The 24,463-nt window shown below is 39.6% G+C and overlaps 2 protein-coding genes across 7 annotated transcripts in view; one reads left to right on the forward strand and one right to left on the reverse strand.

Annotated features, from left to right (window-relative positions):
* The window catches only part of samsn1b (SAM domain, SH3 domain and nuclear localisation signals 1b), a 12,049-nt gene extending 4,308 nt beyond the window's left edge, over positions 1–7,741 (forward strand). Inside the window, exons 7-15 of one of the 3 annotated variants that reach the window (XM_063487321.2) lie at positions 831–948; positions 1,038–1,426; positions 3,813–3,890; positions 3,995–4,138; positions 5,825–5,957; positions 6,204–6,355; positions 6,654–6,842; positions 6,951–7,101; positions 7,422–7,741. In XM_063487321.2, coding sequence (XP_063343391.1) covers positions 831–948; positions 1,038–1,426; positions 3,813–3,890; positions 3,995–4,138; positions 5,825–5,957; positions 6,204–6,355; positions 6,654–6,842; positions 6,951–7,101; positions 7,422–7,612 — 1,545 coding nt within the window. In that variant the 3' untranslated portion in view covers positions 7,613–7,741. The remainder of the gene's footprint in view (positions 1–830; positions 949–1,037; positions 1,427–3,812; positions 3,891–3,994; positions 4,139–5,824; positions 5,958–6,203; positions 6,356–6,653; positions 6,843–6,950; positions 7,102–7,421) is intronic. The other 2 variants (XM_063487322.1, XM_063487323.1) reach the window with 2 other exon arrangements.
* Positions 7,742–8,103: 362 nt separating this feature from the next.
* The window catches only part of gdpd5a (glycerophosphodiester phosphodiesterase domain containing 5a), a 30,561-nt gene continuing 14,201 nt past the window's right edge, over positions 8,104–24,463 (reverse strand). For 2 of the 4 annotated variants that reach the window (XM_063487324.1, XM_063487326.1), the window contains 15 exons: positions 21,499–21,602; positions 20,651–20,744; positions 20,512–20,571; positions 20,327–20,425; positions 19,365–19,458; positions 18,942–19,087; positions 16,217–16,299; positions 15,807–15,957; positions 15,295–15,525; positions 14,832–14,977; positions 13,963–14,110; positions 13,525–13,607; positions 12,046–12,060; positions 10,927–11,039; positions 8,104–10,190 (listed from right to left, as the gene is read on the reverse strand). In XM_063487324.1, coding sequence (XP_063343394.1) covers positions 10,099–10,190; positions 10,927–11,039; positions 12,046–12,060; positions 13,525–13,607; positions 13,963–14,110; positions 14,832–14,977; positions 15,295–15,525; positions 15,807–15,957; positions 16,217–16,299; positions 18,942–19,087; positions 19,365–19,458; positions 20,327–20,425; positions 20,512–20,571; positions 20,651–20,744; positions 21,499–21,602 — 1,659 coding nt within the window. In that variant the 3' untranslated portion in view covers positions 8,104–10,098. The remainder of the gene's footprint in view (positions 10,191–10,926; positions 11,040–12,045; positions 12,061–13,524; positions 13,608–13,962; positions 14,111–14,831; positions 14,978–15,294; positions 15,526–15,806; positions 15,958–16,216; positions 16,300–18,941; positions 19,088–19,364; positions 19,459–20,326; positions 20,426–20,511; positions 20,572–20,650; positions 20,745–21,498; positions 21,603–24,463) is intronic. The other 2 variants (XM_063487327.1, XM_063487328.1) reach the window with 2 other exon arrangements.

A 24,463-nucleotide genomic window follows, 5' to 3' on the forward strand; every position in this document is an offset into this window, starting at 1 on the left:
CTCGGATCTTTTACTTTAGCAGTTGTTCCAGTGGTTACCAACCTATGGAGTTTTCGTCCCTTCAGTGCTTTAAGTGACTGTAACTGCAACATGCCAAAGTAGTCTTTAGATTTAATTAATCCAGAAGATTGTAACACCTTATAATAAAGATCCCCACCACTGGAATGATCTCAAGCCCTGTAGTTGTTTGTGGGAATGAGATCTAGCCTCAAACTGAATGCCAGGTGTACCAGCAATTCAATGCAAAAAAGGTGCTTTAACATAGATGTCCCTTTCATTTGAAGGAACAGTAGTGGTTTATGGTACAGTAGGTTTCTAGACATATTCCACGATGCAGCGAAACAGTCAGAATTACAAACTAGAAACACTACCAGCCACGCTGTCATGTCTTATAATAATAGTGCTGGGGAACAGCTGAGAAAATCCTGAGGCTGTCAGCAAAGCCAGGCAGGTGGGACCCATTGATCCAGTGTAGAGATATCATATATATTACCTATATGTGTTATAAATATAGTTGACTAAACTGTATATAGTGGATTCAAATCAAAGCTGTACTGAAACAAATTACAATGTGGGCCACAGATTTTAATCTTCTTAGTATGATTCCTTATCAAAGTTATAAGGAAAATTAACATGAATAGATTCGGCAGCAGTCGTTTAGCATGAAGTAAATCATTGTTAAACATAGAAAGTATTATACTTTACTGGCAGTAAGGTGGAAGACCTCATAAAAATAAAAACCCTATTACTCTGTTCTGGAGACATGGTTGGTGTTGAATATTTGTACACTGCACTGAATGTATGCATTTGTTTTGTTTGCTTTAATCTAGGAGAGTAAGACATCAGCTGATGCATCGGAATCAATAAAAACTACAGCAAGACTAAGGAAATTACAAAATTTAGTGCAAGCAAGAAGTGGAAAGGGAAAGAACACATCTAAGAGTAACGGTGAGTTACTCATGAGGATGTTTTCCAGTTTTTCAATGAATCAGTTGAACCTGTTTATAATACACGCAATATCTGGTGATCTCATGTAGCAGATGCAGAAACTGTGAGCAACAACAACTCAGTCCTAACCTGCATCGGCCGGAGGAGGAAGACTGAAAGGAGGCTCTCCAAAACTGCTCCGCTGCCACAGCAGCTGTTACAGCAACACGCCAGGAATCTCCATAAAGATCCAGAGGAGGATGAAGCTTGGAGCACAAGGGTTGGAAATTACCTGTGGAGCCCTTTTGACTATCCACAGACTTTCTTCTCTCAGACTTGCTACCAACCTCGACATGGACTTTGTGAGCTGCCACAGACCACAGAATGGGATCGTTTTGAGACTCTCGTACACTGGACAGAGCTGGACAGAAAACAGTCGGGTCTGTCTCCTCCCCAAATGATCCGCTCCATCACAGATTTGCATCTCTACCAAAACACTGTAAGTTATAACCTTGTCACTATTACCATCCATCAGTGAAACTTTATCAATAGCTTCTAAGCAACTGAGAGAAAACAAAGCTGTAAATCAGGAACTAACAACATTTGATTGGGAGTATCTGTGATATTGTCCAGGATATTAAGGCTCGTAGTCAAATGCCATGTCCTAAATTATATGCTATTATATCCAGACCATAATTTACAAAATGAACATCAACTTGTATTTAATAAGACTTGAAACTTGACCAAAAGCTCTTTAGGAAAGTCTAGAGTCATTTATCCAATTCAATGCAACTGGACTACGAAAGTGTTGCATTAAAGGAATACAAACACTTTAGAAGGTCGGCTTATTTACTTCCTGGCAACTCATTAGCTGAGAGCATTGGTGCATCATTAACTTTATTAATAATTTATAATAATTATTAACTTAAAGCATAATGTGTTTTTTTTTTTAAATTATACCCATAAAAATAACAACAAGTTGTGTTTTAAAGTCCTTATACCAGATTATTTGGAAGCATATGGTATAATATAGCAGTTTCCCTGTTCCATTACTTTATGCTAAACTAACTAGTAGCTTACAGTGGTATAAGTATTTATTAGGCTGGCAGAATTTTTTTTAATCAAATGTAATTTTCCCTAAATGATTATGAATTTAAATCTCTTTTTCTTTTTTATATTTTTGGAAACCCCCCAAATCCCCATAATTGTGATGTCCTTACCTGGATGATTGAGCATGCATCAAGATACATTGATGGAGTTATGTCTTCCTGTCAGCCAATGCAGCTTTCTGTTTGAATGAGCAAACCAATCCAAGATACCTACTTCCTCCTCCCAGCTCTCCTAAGTAACATTATTCTGTGCTTTGCAGGGCTCGCCATTCTAAATGTACTTCAGAGCTCTTTTGGGAACATTTAAGCTAACTGAACTGTAACTGAAATTTTCACCTAGCACTTGTGTTTCATCATTGTTTTAATGAAATCAGGAAGTTTTTAAGCACTGGTTTAATTTCCAGCCTCAGTTATCATTTATGTTTCGTTAGCTCTTCAAAACATCATAATCATAATTTTAAAATAAATCAATGATGGACTGTTTTTATAAAGGGATTCCACACCGTGTTGAAAGTGGCTGGTTCAGAATGTAATGTTTACACATTAAGTTTGTAACCAGGAAAAAGCTGCACTGCATTGTGGGTAGGGTAGATTTGCCATTTGACTCCCACTGAAGCCTAAACCTGCAAATCTTGCTGCTATTTTGATTTCCACAATTCATTTTTGTTGTTGTTAATGTGCATGTTGTGATTGATGTGATAGTAGCATTACATACAGTTTTATCAGTAGTGTACACTGAAACGCTTAATTTCACAATATCAAAAGAATATTATCACTCTGCAGTTTATACAGTCTGTTGTCATTTAAGTAAACCTAATCTATTCTAATACTGCAACATATTAGCCTGTGCTTGTTTTAGACATAGACTGTGTAGACTTAATTTGTCCGTATAATTTGGCAACTTAGTGTAGTTTTTTGAACAGCTTCAGCTTGCATCCACACTTACAAACACTCTCAGATATCTTTCAGTTCCCTCTGTGCCAACACCAAAAATCTATAATGACACACATGATACATTCATTGAAGACTCGAGAGCATGATGCAATCAAGAAACTAGTAATGAATGATTTTTAAAGTCTGCCACACAGCACCTCAGGCTGTGACAGTAACCACAAATCTTGTTCAGTGGCTTCAGCCTACATTTAAATTATCAAGTGGTTCTTTAGAATTGAGTTAGAGTGACTCTCGAGACTACAGCAATATAATTTTGCCAATGTGGCTAAATTACTGACTGAAATCAGACTCAACATAATACATCAGAGCACATAGTTCAGAGAGCAGTACTGATGAAGCAGCAGGATGGTTAGGAGAGGCAGATATTTACTTTTCAGAAACATCTGCCTTACTATACTTGTTTTCTGTATGTGGTATTAAGAGGTGCTTATCCAACCACTCAGTGCATGACAGTGAGGGCTCAGTTTACGTCCTTGTTGGGAAATTAGCCAACACACACTGTAACAGATTTCTGAGAGCAGCATCGAATTACTGCTAAGCTGATGCTAATGGGCAACCTGTATAAGAAAGGATGCTTTGCTTCATGCTTCACCAGCTTCAGTGACACTTTAGGAAATATATGCAGCTGATCAAAAATAAGCACATGGAATTAATAACTTGTAAAATGTATATTTAAGAAATTCCAACCACAACAAAAATAGCATTTCTGCAAGCTGTGTAGCTTCCAGGGTTTAGCCTAATTCAGAACACAGGTTTTATATTGTTGGTGTTCATGTTGCCCACCAGAAAACACACATTTTAATCTGTCTTTTATTCAAACAGTTGACCAGATTTGAGAGATTTGAAGCCTTAAGACAGCACTCGCCTTTAATGAAACCACAGGATAATGAAAGTTGTCTGGTAAGAGAGCCCAGCCTCCTCGTCCTGCCAGCTCGTTAATCTACGGATTCAAACTTTCTTAAATGTTTATTTTCAGGAGCTGTGTTGGATCCTTCTGTTTACAGTGTGCTTTGTTATTCAAGCGGACGCGGGAGCAGAATGGTGAGCTGACCAAATCGAGAGTGCGGAGGACAGAGCTGGAACATCTATCTCAGAGTGACAGGAAACACATCGAGGCCTCACCAGAGGGAACACAAACTATCATCTCTGTATGTCATGCATCTGCAAATGTTGTGTTAATGCAGAAAGTTGTTCATGGCAGCCTGAATTTACTTGAATTCAGATGTAATGAAATAACAAACAATAGTAGGAGAGGGACCAAAATGATCTAGTTATCCAGGCTAAGCTGTGAAACACATCTTCACACTCCAATATGACTCATAAAAAAATCATTTTCCTGTTTAAATGCATTAAATGACATCCTATCATTCAGCTAGCATTACTAACATTTTCAGCTCAGTATGATTGGACAATGCTGGGCCAGGTTAGCCTTCTGAGGGAACTTAAATTCTTGTTAGCGCCCCAGAATTTTACTTTGCATTGATCATAGACACACAATGAATGCATAGTGATCAGTACTTATTGGTAGTTTCTTTACGATTACCTTCACAGCACTTATTCACAGCACTGACCAAAAACTCAGAACAGTGTGAAAGTCCAAGAAAATCAGTGAAGATCTAAAAAAGAGAATTGTAGATTTGCACATGTTGGGAGCCATTTCTAAACAACTGTTGATTCCAAGATCATCCGTTCAAATAACTGCGTATAAGTAGAAGTTATTCAGATGTCAGCGTCACTGTTTACTGTGAAGTTTTGAATCATCAAGGAATAAGAGGGGGTCAACCAAGAAACAAGCGCCTTCTCCAAAATCGAAACCTTCCAAACGTGACTGAAATTTGCAGCTGCCCACGTGGACCAGCCAAACACCTTCTTGAGAAGTTTTATGATCAGACCAGATAAAGACCAAGATACTTATAAGATGTATGTTTGGAGGTGTAAAGATGAGGCTTTGTCCCCACTGTCAAGCATTATGCTGTGTTTGGCTGCCAGTAGTACAGGTATAATGCACAAAGTAAATGAAATAATAAAGGACAAGGAGTACCTCAAAATTTTTCAACTTCACTCCAAATTGCAGCTACATGGTTGAAACTTAACACAATTGGGTTTTCTAACAGACAGTGATCCCAAACTCACATCAGAACTGGTTAAAGGCTAAAGTTAAGCTTCTGCAATGGCTTTCCCCAAGCCCCGACCACAACCTCAAATATCCAGCCAAATTATGCCAGACGCTTGTTGATGGCTACCAAAAGCATCTGGTGAAACTTGCTAAAGGTCACTAACTGACTATTAGTGGGGTTGTATGGATATTTATTTTTGACCCTGTGTATTTAGATAAAATCCCCCCAAAATTTACACTTGTGTACCTAATTCTTGTTTTTTTAATCATTTCGACATGTATGCAGGACAATCATTGCACCCTGTAAAAAGTGCAGTTTAAAGAAATCACTAAAAGATGATGTGCAGTAAACAGTTTAGCCAAACTCATTTAGATTTCATACTAAGAGAAGCAGGATGTTAAAAGCTGAGCACAGGAAGTTGGGGATTAAACTCACCGCACAGCTCCTGGACCTCTGCTATAAAAAGCAAAGCAGAGTTTGCAGGATTAGGTATTTTGCTTGCCAGAGGAGCTGGCGTGTCTGGGATACTGAGCTGTTCAGTCACATGAGGAATCAAACACAGCAGCTTAGGGCCCTGACTCAGCTTTCTGCTTGGTTAGCTTTGTCTTTTATTTATCCTAAAATTCCTGTGGCACAAAATCGACAGAGAAGATGACAGAGCCAAAAGCATATACTACATAGGAGATAACAACACGAATGAATGTTTTTACTGTGCAGAACAGAGACATGCAGAAAGGTGAAGCAGAGAAGACGGATGCTGACCATGGGAGACCAATTACTAAAGCACACCATAGGTCCAGTATCTCTCTGGAAAGCCTCTACAGCCTCAACAGCAGACAAAGCTCCTCAAGTAAGCACCTCTGGGCACAGACCCAAGTGCATCCTTCACACCACAACCCAATGAATTATGCAATCCTTGTGTTCTGAGTATCCTATTACCCCTCTTCTGATGCACTAATTTGTCCAGCTACACTGACCGCTGACATATCAAAAACAGAATCCCCATCTCACACTTGTGCTGCTATGTTACTGAAATGTTGATGAGCATTTTAATTCTGCTGCCCTTTGCTGAAGCCTCTTGTGTTCTGTTTCCCAGGTGGAGTCACCAGTGGGTCAGACTATTCCAGTAACAGAAACAGTCTGAAGCTAGAGGACGATCTGCTATGCACAAGACAGTTTTGTGGCAGAGCCAGAGTCCATACAGAGTATGTGCCAAGTCCATATGACACCGAGTCCCTCAAACTCAAGGTAAACATGTACGGCAAGCAAATGGAAAATTATTATATTACTATATTATCTTTGATATTTGTGGATTTAAGTTGTGACTGATATTCAGATGCTAATTTTAGGACAGTCTCTGCTGGATTTTGAGCCATGCTGGCTACAGTTTTATCACCTTGGTCCTTTCTGAAATATCTCAACAATCATTGGCCCAAAACGTGTACTTTGCTCCCATATCTTTGAGATTAAAGTTTAAATGTTTATCAATGTTCTATACGTACTATTATCTATTAAGAAATGTAATCAAATGGAATGATTTACTCAGGTGGGAGATGTCATTGACATCATAACCAAGCCTCCCATGGGAATATGGACAGGCATGCTGAATGGCAGAATAGGAAATTTCAAGTTCATCTACGTGGACGTACTGAGGAAGGAGAACTTGGAAACACAAATTCACAGAGTGAGACACAAATCAACTGTCCAGGAAGTGCTGAAGCGTCTCAGTCTTGAGGTATTTTGCTCTTATTTGAACTGATTTCATGTAGTAACCCAACCATCCTTCCAACAGGAAGCTGTTCCTTCAGCTTTCTTTTGAATGGTACCATTTTTTCTTTTTCAGGAATATTCCACATGTTTGCAGCTGGGTGGTTACCAAACAGTAGACGACTTGATGAGGCTGAGGGAGAATCATCTGATGGAGCTGAATGTGACTGATCCAGAGCACAGGCAGCGTCTGCTCGCTGCTGTCAACTCCCTGCAGCAACTGCGCTGTGAGTAATGAACCCCAGACAAGGTCAATGAAGGACAGATGTGCTATAATAGAACCACAAAGAAATATGCTGGGATGTTTGGATCCAGAAAGGAAAAAGAACAAGACACATTAATCCTTTCCTAGATGAGACTGGAAAGGTACCAAAGTTAAAGAGATTAAAGACAACAGGTCTTTGAGTAGTAGCTCTAAGAATAAAGGAGACAGATAACCTGTTCGATCCTAATTCACAGAAATAAAAGTGACTGAATGATTACCGACTGCTCGTCAATTCAGCTCTGCAGCAGTACATGCGACCAAGCCGTCTTCTCTGCTTTGCAGCTGATTGTCAGTTGGAGAATGAAGCTGATCGAAAGGCCGAGAGCTCCACTGAGAACATGAAGGCAGATGTGAGTAACTGCCCCAGAGACTCTGGCTGCCCCATGCCATCTGACAGCCCTGACAGCATCACAGAGGAAGCAGATCTTCATTTTCTCTCTGACCATGCTTTACCAGCCAACGTGACGGCTTAATAAGAGAAAACTATTCCTTGACATGCTTGTTTTATTTCTTCTGTTGCTGTTGACTTGTTTTTCCCACAGCTGTGAAACATGGAAACATACAATAAAAGGCACACTCTGACCTAATACCTCCTCTATGTGTTGGCTTGATTTCTAAAGTAAGACATTTTATAAACCATTTAATTTTTTTCACCATAGTTACCATTTTTATGGAAATGACTCTGAATCAGAGAGAAACACTCCATGAAATGTGCAAATGGCAAAAACGAACAAACTGAGTGGCTATTGGTCTGTGCATCAAGGTAAACAACTATGTGAAATTTAGCCTGGTAAGTGTATATACGCATGTAAAACATGCCTTCCTCCTATACTGGTAACTCTAACCAGTAGGCAGCAGAAAAAAAATCCAGAATTATCACATGATATGACTATCATATAAAAATAAAAGTTGCAGTCAAGCACCCAAAACACACGATTGGAAGTTTTTTATCTCACTCATGAAGAATCCACAAAACAGATCATTTTTCAAGAATTTCTCACTTTTATTGAACAGTCAACTCACCTGTAGCTAAATCTGTAGTTGTAACTTCAACATTTTGCCCTATTATAAAACTAAGATGAAAATATTCTAACAAAAAGGCAGCCATGTGAAAGTTATAATACTTGATTCGTCTAGAAAAAAAACAATCATGGCGTAACAGAAGAGGCAGAGGCAGATTAGATTAGCAAGAAAACAGGTTTCCACATGTGCCTTATTCAGTCTGTCACACTTCATCAGTGCAAGGATAAAATATACAATTTCAAATAAGTGAAAGTCCTCTCAGAGGGGGAATTACAATAGAAACATGTAAAGTAAGCTGCATGTACATCATAGAGACCACTCTCCAGTCTGTGTCCTCTTATAAAACCAGAGTAAGGTAAGTGTTGTGGAACAATCCAGCTGTACAGCTTTATAAGTATAAATGAGACTAATCAGGGATTTTTTTTTCAAATCTTTTCTTCTTCTTCTTTTTTTTTTTTTTAATTTTAACATAACTGGCTTAAATTAAACAAATAAATAAGAATTCCTTTCTAACTCTGGTACCATAATGTTTTGAGAGCTTTTGCCCATTAATTAACCCCACAGGCACATGTCAGCCAATGATAAACTCGTGTTCTATTTTAACTTTTGTAAACAGATTTTAAATACCGTATTTTCTGCACTATAAGGCACACTTAAAATCCTTTAATTTTTCTCAAAAATCCACAGTGATTTGGTGCACCTTATGTATGAATTCTGGTTGTGCTTACTAACCCTCGAACTGATTTTATGTGCTACATGGCGCTCAAAAATCTGTCAAAAAATGTTTTAGTATGACTTTGGTAAGCTACAAAGCCGCACCGCTTGATGGATTGTTGGAGCATTACAGCTACCGTAGTCAGGAGCCTCGCGGAGTAATCTGGGTCCTAAACTCCATCCGCTTCAGGTCCCAAAGTCAAACGAACACTGCAGCATGACTGAGAGTTACAAACTGTCTAAATTCTTTCATCTTTAATAAAATGATCAGTGTTGCTGCTTTACCAGGTGTAACAATTAAGTTTAACATCCAGGCAGTTAGCTCGCTAGTTTCCACCTAAACATGATATAGCATGTTCTGACTGAGAGATTTCTGAAACAAATTCAAACGTACAGCTCTGCTATCACTTCCAACATAAATGAAGACAGAAAACTAAACAGCAGTGATGTTTGTGGGGTTACTGAAGTTGGGCTAGCTGGTATATAATGATGTGCTATGTGATCGCTAGCAACACAGCTATGTTAGCATAATATAAACACAGTGAAGCTGGAGGATGAACGCTAACTTTTTCCCACTCGATAAAAGTTAACGTGAGGGTTCCCGATGGTTAGAGACAAATGCAATCGCATGGCAGGATGCTGTAAACGGACCAAACTTCAGTCAGGAGAACAACTGAGATAATCCATCCACAATACGAGGTTAGTCATTAATATACTGCAACAACATGGGAATAGAGCAGCTGCCAGAGAATTCAGCATTAATGAATCAATGGTACGGAAGTGGAGGAAGCCAGAAGAATGAGTAAAGTTTGACTTATCTGACTGTTTTTGTTTCGCTTAATGCGCCTTATAATCCGGTGCGCCTTATGGTTCGGAAAATACGGTAATTTAAGCCAACAAAATATCTTCTTAGAACAGAAATGTTAATGGCTAACCATATCAGAAGAATTTGGCTGAAACTGGTAATAGTACATGGAACAACTGAGAAAACCCCCAAATACATGATATTAAAACACTCCCAAGTTTGTCATCATGGAGAAATCACTACCCAGTGGACAATTATGATGGAAGATTAAGAAAAGTAAGCAACAGGCCATAAATGGAAAACTTTTAATTGTCAGGACTTAAACGTAATATGTGCTCAGCAGATCAGTACCCTGATGAAAGAAGACATGTCAGATCTCTGACGTCAAACTCAAGTTTGCAGCTGTGGCTGTTCTGGTCAGCGACTGAGGCCTCCATGAGAGTATCTGACGTAACCATTCTCGGGATACAGAGAAAGTTCCTCTGTACTGCTGAGCCCATTGTTAAGCTCTGAAAATAACAACAACAAACAGGATTCATACACACTGCAGAGTCATCTTCAGTCATCGTTGTTAGGCCACAGCGTGAACACATATGGGCAAAGTGCATTAGCTGGGTTTGTACTTAATAGGTGTACTAGGGGTGGCAAACTCCAGGCCTCAAGGGCCGCTGTCCTGCAGGTTTTAGATCTCACCCTGGGTCAACACACCTGAATCAAATGAGTAGTTCATTACCAGGCCTCTGGAGAACTTCAAGACATGTCGAAGAGGTCATTTAGCCATTTAAATAAGCTGTGTTGGATCAAAGACACATCTAAAACCTGCAGGACACCGGCTCTTGAGGCCTGGAGTTCCCCACCCCTGGTCTAGAATTAAGTTTAGGTCATCACATATCCAAAGCCTTTTGGTAAATATGGGCCTAATTAACACCAACAACAGCATCCACAAACAAAAAGTGTTTTTTTTTTTTTAATCCACCAGGTTCAAAGGCTACGATACAAAAACTCTGAAGTTCATTCTTGGGCTTCTATGAAAATTAAACGAGCAGCTTACAGAAACATAGCCCACTTAAACCCAGACAAACAGAGTTACAGCTCATTCTTTTGCTGCTGCTCTTGCTTTGGTATTGAAGGTGTGTTTTCGCATTATAAACAAATCTCTAAAGGCTATAATAAAAACAATGTGTGCCTCCCACAGGAGCTGACTCGATAAGTTGTGATGATGTGCGACTGCTATCTAAGCTTCACCTGAGAATATGAGCTTCTCCTTCATGATGTTGACGTCACGACTGGACCTTCGCGCTACAGCGCTCAACATGATGTGTTCTGGGTTATAGTTTTGCATCCCGCTCATCCTCCACCTGTTACAGCACACACACAGATAGATTCTTACATCGCATGAAAGGCAGCGACTGCAGCTGTTATCAATACGTCCTTTAATTCAGTAATATTTTTACACATAATACATACACTTAGAATAATTATTGAAGCCTTGCTGAATTTGTACGTTTGCTCAGTTACAAAGAAATGCACTTGTCTTGATCCGTGCTCGATCGTCCAGGTAAAGAAACCCACTCTCATCCGAATGTCTTCTTCAGTCAATCACTCGCATGAGTGATAAGCGTTTCTCTCACTGAAAACTCTACATCCAGATGAACAGAATCAACTTTTAAAGAAATGAACAGTTTCTAATTTTTATGGTAGTTTTTTTTAAATTGAGAGAGACAGAATATCAAACAACAATCAAGAAAAAAAAACACATAAAAGTTATAAATTGACCTGCATGTCACTGAGTGTATTAAGTATTTTATCCCCAAGCAAAACAAGACTTAGTATTTGGCTGAGAAACCCTTGTTGTCAAGCACAAGCGGTAAGTTTATTGTAGTTGGAGACTGAAGCCACCCCATGACCGTAATGTGCTTCTTCTTTAGTCACTTGCCTTGGAGTTGTTGGACTTGTTTTTGATGCTGGAAAGACCCATCATGACCCATCTTAGTGTTGTGGCTGAGGGAAGGAGGTGTGCACACATGTGCACACAGCCAGTCAGTGCGAGCCAAAACTCTAGTTGGGTTGTAGGATGTTTCACTCACTGATATGCAAATCCATTTATAACTTTCTGTTTTTGATTGCTATTCTGTCTCTCTCCGTTAAAATGAAACTACTACAAAATTAAAGACTGTATTTCTTTGCAAGTGAGCAAACGTACAAATCTAGCAGGGGATCAAACAATTACCTCCCCCAGTGTAAAAGGCAAGGCAGTGTGGTGAAAGATAGGAAGGGGACCAGCTTTGGGGTGTTGGGCGCAAAAAGCACAAGGAGGACAGACAAGGAGGCAGAAACAAAGGCCAAGGCAGACACAGCAGTTACCTGATCATATGATAGCTGACAGATGCCAGAGGGCAGCAGAGGAAGGTTGCATGCAGATCAGGTAGAGCACAGGACAAAGTAAGAATGTCAGAGGAGAAAGAGAGGACAGTAAGACAGGGAGAGGTTGTAGAATGGAGAAGAAACATGGAAATACCCAGAGGACAAGGAGAAAAAAGAAAGAAAAGAAAGAGTAGAATGAACAGTCAGTGTCGAAGCAGCAGACCAGACAAAGCCACGGCTCAACTCAAACTCAACCCGGCAAACTCAACGGTGAATGCATTCACAACACCTTTCCGCCACATATGAGACAAACATTTAGACACACCGAATCGTTCAGAGGTTTGAATTTTACATTTCAAAATTGCAAAGCAAATGAAGTGATTGTTATTAATAACTATACTCCCACACACAAAACTGACCTAATGATGTCACATATCCAGTTTACCCAAATGAATGTTTTCTCAGGCCCTCTACTATGGCCTCTTTAGTTTCATTTCAAATTCTGCACTGCAAATAAAATTGTATTAATCTCCATTTTGGGGACAGAAAAACCAAAAAAAGCTGTATAATTTTTAACAACCATGAGTCATTTTAGATAGTGACCTTAAAATAAAATAATACTATTATTAAAATAATTCAGTACAGCGGTCCCTCGTTTATCGCGGGAGTTACATCCTAAAAATAACCTGCTATAGGTGAAATCCGCGAAGTAGCCAACTTTATTTTTTACAATTATTATAGATGTTTTAAGGCTGTAAAACCCCTCACTACACACTTTATACACTTTTCTCAGACAGGCACGAACATTTTCACACTTTTCTCTTTTGTTTAAACTCTCAAAGTTCAAACCTTAGTAGAAACATAAGTCCAGTATTATAGAATGAAACCGAAGGCACCCGCAGGAGCCTCTGACGGTGCAAAACGTTTCGTCTGCATTGTTGTGTTTGATGGGGAGAAAACTTACAAACATACAGTACAGCACAGAGTCACACTGCTAGCGATTGAAGATTTATGTAAATTTGACAAGCTGACATTCTGTACTGTACAGGAGACACGGCACGAGATTGATTGACAATGGTCTACAGCCAATCAGGACGCAGAACACAATGCGCTGTAAGAAAAAAAACAAACAAACATGGAAAATTGCACAAAAAAAATATCCGCGAAACAGCAAGGCCGCGAAAGGTGAACCGCGTTATAGCGAGGGACCGCTGTATTGGGAATTCTGTATTCCTTTCCCACCCAATTGTTTCAGTCATTTGTTTATAGAACTAACAGAGTAGCAGTAATATTTCTTGTCCCGTAAATCATCTGCTGTCATCACCCAGACATCTATGTCTTTGTAAAGAACCATTCTTAGGCTGGTATCTCATGTATTATGGAGCATGCATGTGTCACTTGGCTGGTATTCATTAAAATTATTATTGCTTTATACTGTGTTTAAAGTTCCTGTTCATTACATGTATGTGTTGTACTTACTTCTGAAAAAAGAAAACCCCTATGACTATGGCGAGGGACACTAGATTTGAAGTCATCCAGATGAAGTTGTAAGCGCTCTGGCTCTGCAAAACAGGAGAAGAAGAGGAGTAGTTTCTGCTCATTGCCATCAGAGGTCCCCATAAATACTGATGTCTTCTAGAGCAGTGAGTAAGGCTGCTGTTTTCTTCAGATCTGTGCCCTTGTCTTAGATTTTCTCAGACTTTTTTGCCAGGGTCCTTTTGTTCTATAATGTCACAGTGCACCTAAAGCCCGCTGCTGGGCTCATATTTCTCTGCGCCTTAGCCCTCAAGTCTTGCTGGGCCATCGTCAGTCTCTGTCCGCTCTCCTGCTGTCCTTTCATCTCAATGTGTGACCTTGTTTGCTTGTGCACTGTGCGTGTGTGTGTTGCATCTATTGAAAGATCGGAGAGCTGTTTACCATGAGCCAGATGGGATAAGGCACCTTTCGGAGGACATGGGGGGCATCAGAAGACACAGAAGGCACCCCACTACACCACAGAATGGAGTAGAGCCAGGGCTCATTCACCGGGTAGACAGTCACACTCACATTATTGGCCAGGTACTCCCTGGGGGAAAGAAAAATACATGTCAGCACTGAAAAGAGAGAAAGAGAGGTCCACTTCATTTCACCTCTTTACTCCCTTGTCAACATTCACCTCTTATCATTCTGCAGCCACTGGAAAATATTGTGTGCATCGTGAAGCTGACTTTGTTTCATCTAAAGCTGCAACAGAGGTCCCAGAGGAGGGTAGAGCTTGTGTTCAAGGACCATAACAGTGTAATTCTGCAATTAGAAGTGGGCTGGGCTTACTTGGGTATTGTAGCTGTAAAAATGTAAAATGTAAAAATGGATCGTTTGACATGAGAGTCTCTGAGGACTGACTCACCTTTGGAGCCAGCTTAACGTTAACCACTACAGGAAGTTCAGATTTTAGCACTTTTAGGTCATTTTTGGTGTAATTCTTCAGCTCTGGAGCCCTGCGCTTGGCACTGGCAAATGCCACTTGAAGCAGCTAACCTCGAGCAGAAATAGTGAGCTTTTTAAAACCAAAACCAGTCAGAAGACATTCCCTTTAGTGTTAACTATATTTAAAACTGTTTCAGGGATTAGTTCCCCTTTTAAATACACTTTATCAAGCTATAAAACAAGTTAAGCAAACAATTAGGTTTGTAAATTGTTTTTTTTTTAAATTTTGCTTAAAATAACACAAAACGCCTCCTTTGACATTTCTTTAGGGTTCTTCTGAGCCTTTTTTCCTTTGCTTAGTAGCAGCTGCTTGCTCTTACCGTAGCTCTTTGTGGCTAGCCTTGCTGTAGTGGAGGGTCAGACTTGTAATTCCTCTCTGCCTTATCGCTTCCACTGACAGCTTCTCACTTGTGGTCTGGTGAAGCCCTCGCACCCTCCCCCTGTCTGTGTCGGGGGTCCACGTCACCTGGGACAAACACATATCACATGGAAAGACCCAGATCAGATAAAATGTAGTTTTAAATGCTTTGCGAGAAGGTGCTTATTATAGATTTCAAAAGACGATATTGACAAGTAAGCTGTCATACACTGGTATACAGTATTTAAGGAAAACAATTAAAATATTTGTCACACTTGCTAAGGATGAAAGATTTGTCACAACAATTCACAGAATCAATTCCTTATTGGAATATTTATAATATTTAATATTTAGTGTGTTTAAAGGGGGAACACTACTACAGGCAACAGCTAAATTCATTTAAGGATTATTGTGGAGGGACCTACAGTCCTCACCCTCTTCAGGGGAATCCCCGCTTTCTGCACAGCCCGCAGCGTGTCCATGAACCAGCTGCGGTAGCGTGGGTGCTCTGGTGGAGGTTTGTGAATGTTGAGCAGCGCGGAGCTGTTGGCCTTGGCTGCCAGACGAAGCATTTCCACCAGACTGCAAACCGTCTGGTTGCCTATTCTGCTCCGCTCCTTCGCTGTCAGTGATGCTACTGTCCAGTAGGGGTCACTCTACAAGCAGAGGAAAGAAACCAGAGCGAGGTAGACACTGAGGTGGAGCATATTTGTTTATCTTTCCACATTATATGCAGCTTATTGTAGCAGTTTGAAATCGGCATTAAATTATTTTTGATAAAATGTTCTAAAAAAAATTTAAAGCATCTGCAGATTTTAGATCTTAATCCCTTAAATTCTAAAAGGAAAATGAGACACACAGTTTTGCTATTTGAGGAGAAAATCTATTTTAGAGCTGATGGACTTGAGGTGGCTTTAGATTAAGTGGATTTTAGTACCTCCAAAAACCACTGGCCTGCATTGAGAGAGCGTATCTCTGTCCAGTTGAAAAAGGAGGCATCTTCATACTGTCTGGCTGGAAACACCTTAGTGACATCTGTGGTCCGCCTCAGAGTGTGGTCTCGCATGAGGAAGGGAACCCCATCGACACTAGAAGAAGTAAAGCACTTTACATTTACAGGAAAACTAAACATAATGCAGTTTAAATGAAAAAGCAGCAGCGAAATGTGTTAATAATCACCAAACACTGAAGGGCAACAGATCTGAATCACACATTTCTCTCGTAATTTCCCATTAACTGTAATTATTTCTACCACACAACCTGCGTGTCAAATGGGATCCGTATGTGGACCTTCAGAGCAAGCTACATGCATTAAATGCAAACAAAAGTGAATGTGTGATTTATAACCTTATGGTGACATCAGCCTCCAAGGAGCTGGCACCATGCTGCAGGGCTCTGTTAAAGGACACCACGGTGTTCTCTGGAGCCAGCTAGAGCAAAGAGATCACAGAAAGACTACTGTCAGTCACTTAATGTGTGCAGAAAACACACACCAAGAGGAAATAATAGAATTATAAGAACATTATGTTCGACTTGTGCAAAAGGCTTCCTTCCCTTCAAATCTACCCATCAAACATTCTTTATGAGCCAAGCAGCTCATTATTTTCACAATCCTATGTTTAAATGTTAATATCACAACTTTCTCACATTTTTCTCATATGTAGAGATAACACATCATTATCTGTTTACTTTTACTTACTTTATTGTTTTATATAGCACTCTTCACAGGATAAAAACCACAAAGTGCTTCACAATAATATAAAACAGATAAACATAAAACAGCACAATCAAACACACAGCACAAATCTAATTAAAAGCTAGTCTAAATAAATAAGTCTTAAGATGATGCTTAAAAGAATAAATACAATCCAGCAACGTAAAGATGGAGGGAGAGAATTCCACAACCTGGGGGCCACTGCTCTAAAAGATCTAAAAGATCTATCACCTCTGGTTTTAAAACATGTTCGGGGGACTACCAACAGCCTTTGATTAGATGATCTTAGGCTGCGAGAGGGAGCGTGAGGTTCTAAAACATCAGAAATATAGACAGGAGTGTCACGATTCAAAGCTTTAAAAGTCTCTATTAAGTGAAAATTTCTCTGTATTTAATATTGTGCTATCTACTGTACAATATAAAGCGCCTTGAGGCGACTTTTGTTGTGATTTGGCGCTATATAAATAAAATTGAATTGAATTGAATTGAAAATGAATTCTAAAATGTACTGGAAGCCAGTGTAATGAACGTAACACTGGTGTAATGTGCTCTCTTTTTCGTGTCTTTGTTAAAAGCCTTGCCGCAGCATTCTGGACTGACTGGAGACGGTCAAGATTCTTTTTGCTCAAACAAAGAAAAAGACTGTTACAGTAATCTAAGCGAGAAGAAATAAAAGCATGAATAATCATTTCTAACTCAGAATTAGACAAAAAAGTTTGCAGGTTGGAGATATTTCTTAGCTGAAAAAGGCAGTTCCTAATTAACTGTCGAGAGTATTGCTCTAGAGACATGGCAGAGGCTCGAGTGAACAGATGATCCAAGAGAACCAAGATGCTGTTTGATTATTATCTGGCTGTCAGGGGCAATAATTAATGTTTCTGACTTCTCAGAGTTCAACTGCAAGTAGTTGTCTCCAAGCCACTGTTCAATGGAAGCTAAACATTTTATTCAAGAAGACAGTTTATGGACTTCCATTGGCTTAAAAGAGCAGTAAAGCTGAATATCATCAGCATAGAAGTGATAAGACACATCGGGGAATTGCCTAATGGTACGTTCTAGGGGTAACATGTACAGGAGAAAAAGGTCCCAGAACTGAACCCTGTGGGACCCCACATGTCAGGTCCTTAGAGTGTGACATAAACTCATTTGCAAAAACACTAAATGATTTAAGTATGAAATACAAATAACATAACAAATTATAGCACTCTCTGAGCACAAACCGAATAATAGTTTAATAATAGTTCTAAGGCTTTTTGTAAATTTTTGACCAATAAATCATTAAGTTGACATTGAAGACCTTGGAGGATCTAAGCCAAGTTTGAATGGATTGTTACCATGACCCAACTCTACGCCCCTACAAAGTTTTACCAGTATTCATTCAAAGCTTTTCAAGCTATCATGTTTACAGACAGAATGACACGCACGCACACAAACATGATGGAGATAATAACACATAACACTGAGATGTACAGTACAGTATGTGGTGTAGTTGAGCTAAACCTGAATCACACATTAACTTATTTACTGTATTTTGTTTCTATATGAATGATGACAGGCTCAGACACACACCTTGCAAAACTGATACATTATTTAGTCTGTAAACAGTCCTGTGAATTATGAATTGTTAAGGCTGTTTTCAAACAGATGATTGTAGGTTTACACACTGTGTGCAAATGGTATTTCAGCAACATTGCCCTGTTTTTTCTATGGCACCTACACAACACATCATAGTTTAGTTCCATAAATTACATTACAATTGGAGTAAGGGACAGGCAGAAGAAATATAAGAGTTCTTCATTATCATATCAACGCATGCTGTTCATTACATACAAGGGTTATGTGCAGCAGCACGATCAATGTGAGTGTCCACTTACAGAGAGAGAGATGCATTTTATATTAGTCTGTATTGATTTATCTAAAACCTACGTGCAGTTTTGGTACACTGCACTGAGGTGAAAGCAAGGCATATCTGTGAATATTACTGTTTGTAGAGCGCGTGTGCCTCGAGAAGGAAAGCAAACACAGCTCTGAACGTCTCTGTGCATCTCTTATCTGGAACATGCCTGCCCAGCTGTGAAATGACAGTATGTTGCTGACTCTTGCACTCTCACACTGAGCCTGACACCTATCGCTTGTGTTCTGTAGCTATACACCCCATTTGGTGTACAGCGTATACAGAAAAATTCTTGCATCTTCTTCTTTCTGTTTTTTCCTTTCTTTGTTATTACCCAAACAGCTTTGTGGAACCCAGCAAAAACCGAACACTTGGTACTCCTGGCAGCCACGCCTTTCCCACAAAGAGCCGATTTGAACAATTAAGTGGATCAGGTAGTAAAGTCTGGCAAAGCCCCAACTTACCATAGGAGCTCCTCTTCGGCCAATGACGCTTGGTCGCGGTTTGAGGCTATGACGGTCCATGATGCAGGGGCAGGTGAATGTGAGCGGTGCCAAAAAGAGAGCAAGGAGGACTACAATGTAGATAAACAACACCATCACCTGGATATCTAAGAGAGTGCAAAAAGGGTTGTTAGTGTCATAATGCGACTTTAGCTCATTCCATCTACTCCTAATAACAAACATTAGTTAGCTTTGTGTGCTTTGATGGGTGGTAAGAGTGCAGGCAGGTGCTTGAATAAGGAAAAACAATCCACTAAAGCAGAGTAAATTAGACAATGACATATGTGTACAGACAAATAATACTGAATGCAACTTTACGTTTCAAATAGGAACAAGAAATCAAAAGCAATCCCCAACATGATATTTACACAAGTCAGCACTTACTGGATCTCTCTCTGCGGACAACATATCCAGCTACCAGCCAGCTGATAGCTGTCACTGTTACCAGGGCGCCAAGATGCAGGAAAGGGGCTGTGTACTGATAACAAAGCATAAATGTGAAATGCTAGCCTTAAAGGATAGTTAGTCATTACACAGCATCAGAGCAAAGCTTTGCCACATTGTTATGATAAAAATACACACACAGTATAATGATTGAACAGGAGAATATATCAAATGTTACGTTCCATAGAACAAATAACTTCGTACTGTAAGGTGAAGGCCCTACAATAATAGAGAGAAAACACCAACAATCAAATGAACACTTACGAGCAAACACTTGGCAACAGGAAAGAAACCTCTGACAGTACCAGGCTCAGGGGGACTAACTAAATAACAAATAGTAGGGGAGGGGTTGATATGGATCCTAAACAGCTAATGTCCATACTTGGACAGGACATCTGTAGCACACTTGACATCATATCAATGCCTCAAAGTCACTGATCAGAGAACAATTGAGAAGATGTTTATGAAACCTACATGTTTATATTTTTGTAATGAAAGTTATCTATCTGATCCAGAAAACTGCATAGAATTAATTGAGCAAATTTGCATATTTGGCCATATTTGACCCACCTCACCCTAACACCACTTGCCTGTAGACCTGGCAGAGCTTGAAACATGAATGCGAGATTTTTATTTGGAAATTCTTTTTTTGCGATAATGTTTTTGAAAATGCAGACCTCACCATCCCAGTATAAATTCCAAATAATATATGCTGAACCAGTTCAACTCCGTTTTTGTACAATTGAATTATTTTCATGGGGTATTAAATATGTAATTTTAGCCAATTGGATCGGAAAAATAATCAGAATCAGAATCAGAATACTTTATTAATCCAGAAGGAAATTAGGGAAAATAGAGAATATAATCAGTTTTTAGTACAGTGTTGTTAACTGTAGACGAACCTGCAGTGACGCAAGCAGAATGTCCCACTCGTCTCCCCATAAGTCATCAACAAAAATGAAACCAGAGATAGTGGTGAGCAGTGTAGCCAGCACCCCAATCTGTGGAGAACAGACACCTCGATGAACCTGACTTTGCTTTGAAAGCATCAGAGGAGCAAATCAGTGGCAAGATTGTTTTTTCCCACCTTGTGAACCCAATAGAGATTCAGCTGCTGGCCCAAAGATATATGGAAAAGTGCTAAGATCTGAAAAAAGAGTAAGATTCATTCAGTTGTATGTCTTAACTGATCAATGAACAGGTCTGCTAACATTTGCGAGTGTTACCAATAAGAATGTGACGTAGCTGAATCCCACAGTGGTGGAAGCGAGGATGGGCATTGTCTCATCTCTCCATTCTCCAGAACGGTTGTACACCAGCCTGGAATGAACAGAACGAATGTTGGTGGTATGACTAATTCAGTTTTGTTAAAATAGAGTAATTTGCCTTAATTGCACATGACATCAAGAGCCCACTCTGCAACGGTATTTGCTCATGGTCCCAAAAGGTTGATTCTGTTCATCTGGAGAAACGTTTCATCACTCATCCAAGTGACTTCTTCAGTCTCAGCTGACTGCAGGTTTCCCCAGCCTTATAAACAGTACATTTGCACAATGACTGAAACTAGCCCACTGAAAGAACAATGGGCTGTGAGGTCAGCTCCTTGATCATTAATATGCACATTGTCATGACCATTGATGAACAACCACTGATCAAAGACCATTCACAGAGAGGTGGGGAATGGCTGCAATCACAGCATTGTAAGATGGTGAAAGATGTACCCTTAGGCCCCCTCCTCGATTCAGAGATGGTCTTTCCCTTTTCATGCCTCCTTGACTCCCTGCTCAAACCAGTGTTCCTCCTTTTCCAGGATGTGTACATCCTCATCCTTGAAAGAGTGTCCACATGGACACTCCTCATCACTGAAAGACTGTGGGATTTACTTACCTGCATAATTGAGCATGCATCAACCTATTTGTTCGTGGTATTTATTTAAAATACACATGCTGAAGGGGCTTGCTGCCACCCCACTGTGGTAAGGTCACCACTCTGCTGTCCTTGATCAACCATTACCAAACATGCAAGTCTTAAACAGCTTTTCAGCGAAAGTAATATAATGAAAAAACAGACTCACCAATTGAAGTCATTAAAATCATTTCGAGCCATCAACCAGAAGTAGGCCCAAAAGAGAAGCAGAAGAAAGGAACTGCACAGGATGACGAACCACGTACACTCCCACTGGAAGGGGACACAAACAGCTGATTATGGACTATGTGGACATAATTTCCCTTCAGTTTGTTCTTTTATTCATTGTTTCTGGGAAACATTTGTAACATTGGTTTTGAAAAGTGCTACACAAATAAACTTGAAGAGTTAAAAGTGACAGTCTTGCTTAGACGAAATCATATTCATCCAGTGGCCATTTCATTTCATTTCATTTATTTATTTATTTCACACTTGGTACACAATTTCCACAGTTAGTTCTTTCAGATAAACCAACTTCACTTTCTATCAATAAAGCAGTGCAACCATGTGTGAAAAGGAGCAGGAAGAAGAATATATTCTTATTAAACCCTGCCCCCTATCTACAATCCAACTTACAGTGGCTTGCAAAAGTATTCGGCCCCCTTGAACTTTTCCACATTTTGTCACATTACAGCCACAAACATGAATCAATTTTATTGGAATTCCACGTGAAAGACCAATACAAAGTGGTGTACACGTGAGAAGTGGAACGAAAATCATACATGATTCCAAACATTTTTTACAAATAAATAACTGCAAAGTGGGGTGTGCGTAATTATTCAGCCCCCTGAGTCAATACTTTGTAGAACCACCTTTTGCTGCAATTCCAGCTGCCAGTCTTTTAGGGTATGTCTCTACAAGCGTTGCACATCTAGAGACTGAAATTCTTGCCCATTCTTCTTTGTAAAACAGCTCCGGCTCAGTCAGATTAGATGGACAGCGTTTGTGAACAGCAGTTTTCAGATCTTGCCACAGATTCTGGATTGGATTTAGATCTGGACTTTGACTGGGCCATTCTAACACATGGATATGTTTTGTTTTAAACCATTCCATTGTTGCCCTGGCTTTATGTTTAGGGTCGTCCTGCTGGAAGGTGAACCTCCGCCCCAGTCTCAAGTCTTTTGCAGACTCCAAGAGGTTTTCTTCCAAGATTGCCCTGTATTTGGCTCCATCCATCTTCCCATCAACTCTGACCAGCTGCCCTGTCCCTGCTGAAGAGAAGCACCCCCAGAGCATGATGCTGCCACCACCATATTTGACAGTGGGGATGGTGTGTTCAGAGTGATGTGCAGTGTTAGTTTTCCGCCACACATAGCATTTTGCATTTTGGCCAAAAAGTTCCATTTTGGTCTCATCTGACCAGAGCACCTTCTTCCACATGTTTGCTGTGTCCCCCACATGGCTTGTGGCAAACTGCAAACGGGACTTCTTATGGTTTTCTGTTAACAATGGCTTTCTTCTTGCCACTCTTCCATAAAGGCCAACTTTGTGCAGTGCACGACTAATAGTTGTCCTATGGACAGATTCCTCCACCTGAGCTGTAGATCTCTGCAGCTCATCCAGAGTCACCATGGGCCTCTTGGCTGCATTTCTGATCAGCGCTCTCCTTGTTTGGCCTGTGAGTTTAGGTGGACGGCCTTGTCTTGGTGGGTTTACAGTTGTGCCATACTCCTTCCATTTCTGAATGATCGCTTGAACAGTGCTCCGTGGGATGTTCAAGGCTTGGGAAATCTTTTTGTAGCCCAAGCCTGCTTTAAATTTCTCAATAACTTTATCCCTGACCTGTCTGGTGTGTTCTTTGGACTTCATGGTGTTGTTGCTCCCAATATTCTCTTAGACAACCTCTGAGGCCGTCACAGGGCAGCTGTGGAGCTGTTTTGCAAAGAAGAATGGGCAAGGATTTCAGTCTCTAGATGTGCAAAGCTGGTAGAGACATACCCTAAAAGACTGGCAGCTGGAATTGCAGCAAAAGGTGGTTCTACAAAGTATTGACTCAGGGGGCTGAATAATTACGCACACCCCACTTTGCAGTTATTTATTTGTAAAAAATGTTTGGAATCATGTATGATTTTCGTTCCACTTCTCACGTGTACACCACTTTGTATTGGTCTTTCACGTGGAATTCCAATAAAATTGATTCATGTTTGTGGCTGTAATGTGACAAAATGTGGAAAAGTTCAAGGGGGCCGAATACTTTTGCAAGCCACTGTATATTGCAAGTGGGCACCAAAAATCAAGGAACAAACTAACATTGACATTTATCTCCAGTCCTAACTCAAACCAAACAACAAATTAACAATCAGAATATACCACTCCACATAATAACAAGGAGAAAAGATAAGTAAATAAAATAAATGAGGCAAAAAATAATGGATCTTTTTTCAATTAACTCCAATTTCATTCACATTCTTCATATTGAGCTATCATTTTAGACATGTAACACTTTTTAAAACAATGTAAATTTATACAATTCTTTAAATTATAATGAAGAGAATTCCACAGTCGTATACCCCTAACCGTTGGACTCATTAATCTTTGTGTAGTCCTAGCTAGTTGATGCTTAAAATAAAATTTCCTTCTGCTACCTTCTCCCCCCGAACACATTAAAAATACTCTTTGTAACTTAAAAGGCAAAATATTATTTTTAGCCTTAAACATAATTAATAGTGTCCGTAGTTTCACTAAATCTCCTAATTTTAATACTTTCGATTTTATAAATAATTTATTTGTATGTTCTCTATATTTAACGTTATGAATCGTTCGTATCACTTTCTTCTGTAATAAGTTTATAGGTTTTATAGTATTCTCATATGTATTCCCCCACACTTCGACACAGTAACTAAAGTATGAGAAAAACAATGAAAAATATAAAATGCGCATTGTTTTGTGGTCTAATAAATCTCTTACATTTCCCAAAATATAAATGTTTTTAACCATCTTCTTTCTAATATACTCAATATGTGATTTCGACGTCAAATTTTCATCTACTATTACACCCAAAAAGCGAAATTCAGTAACTCTTTCAATCAATTCTCCATTAATGGACATAATAACTTCTTCCTCCTTTACACGAT

This window comes from Pelmatolapia mariae, linkage group LG10_11 (assembly GCF_036321145.2).
Source record: "Pelmatolapia mariae isolate MD_Pm_ZW linkage group LG10_11, Pm_UMD_F_2, whole genome shotgun sequence".
NCBI lineage: Eukaryota > Metazoa > Chordata > Actinopteri > Cichliformes > Cichlidae > Pelmatolapia > Pelmatolapia mariae.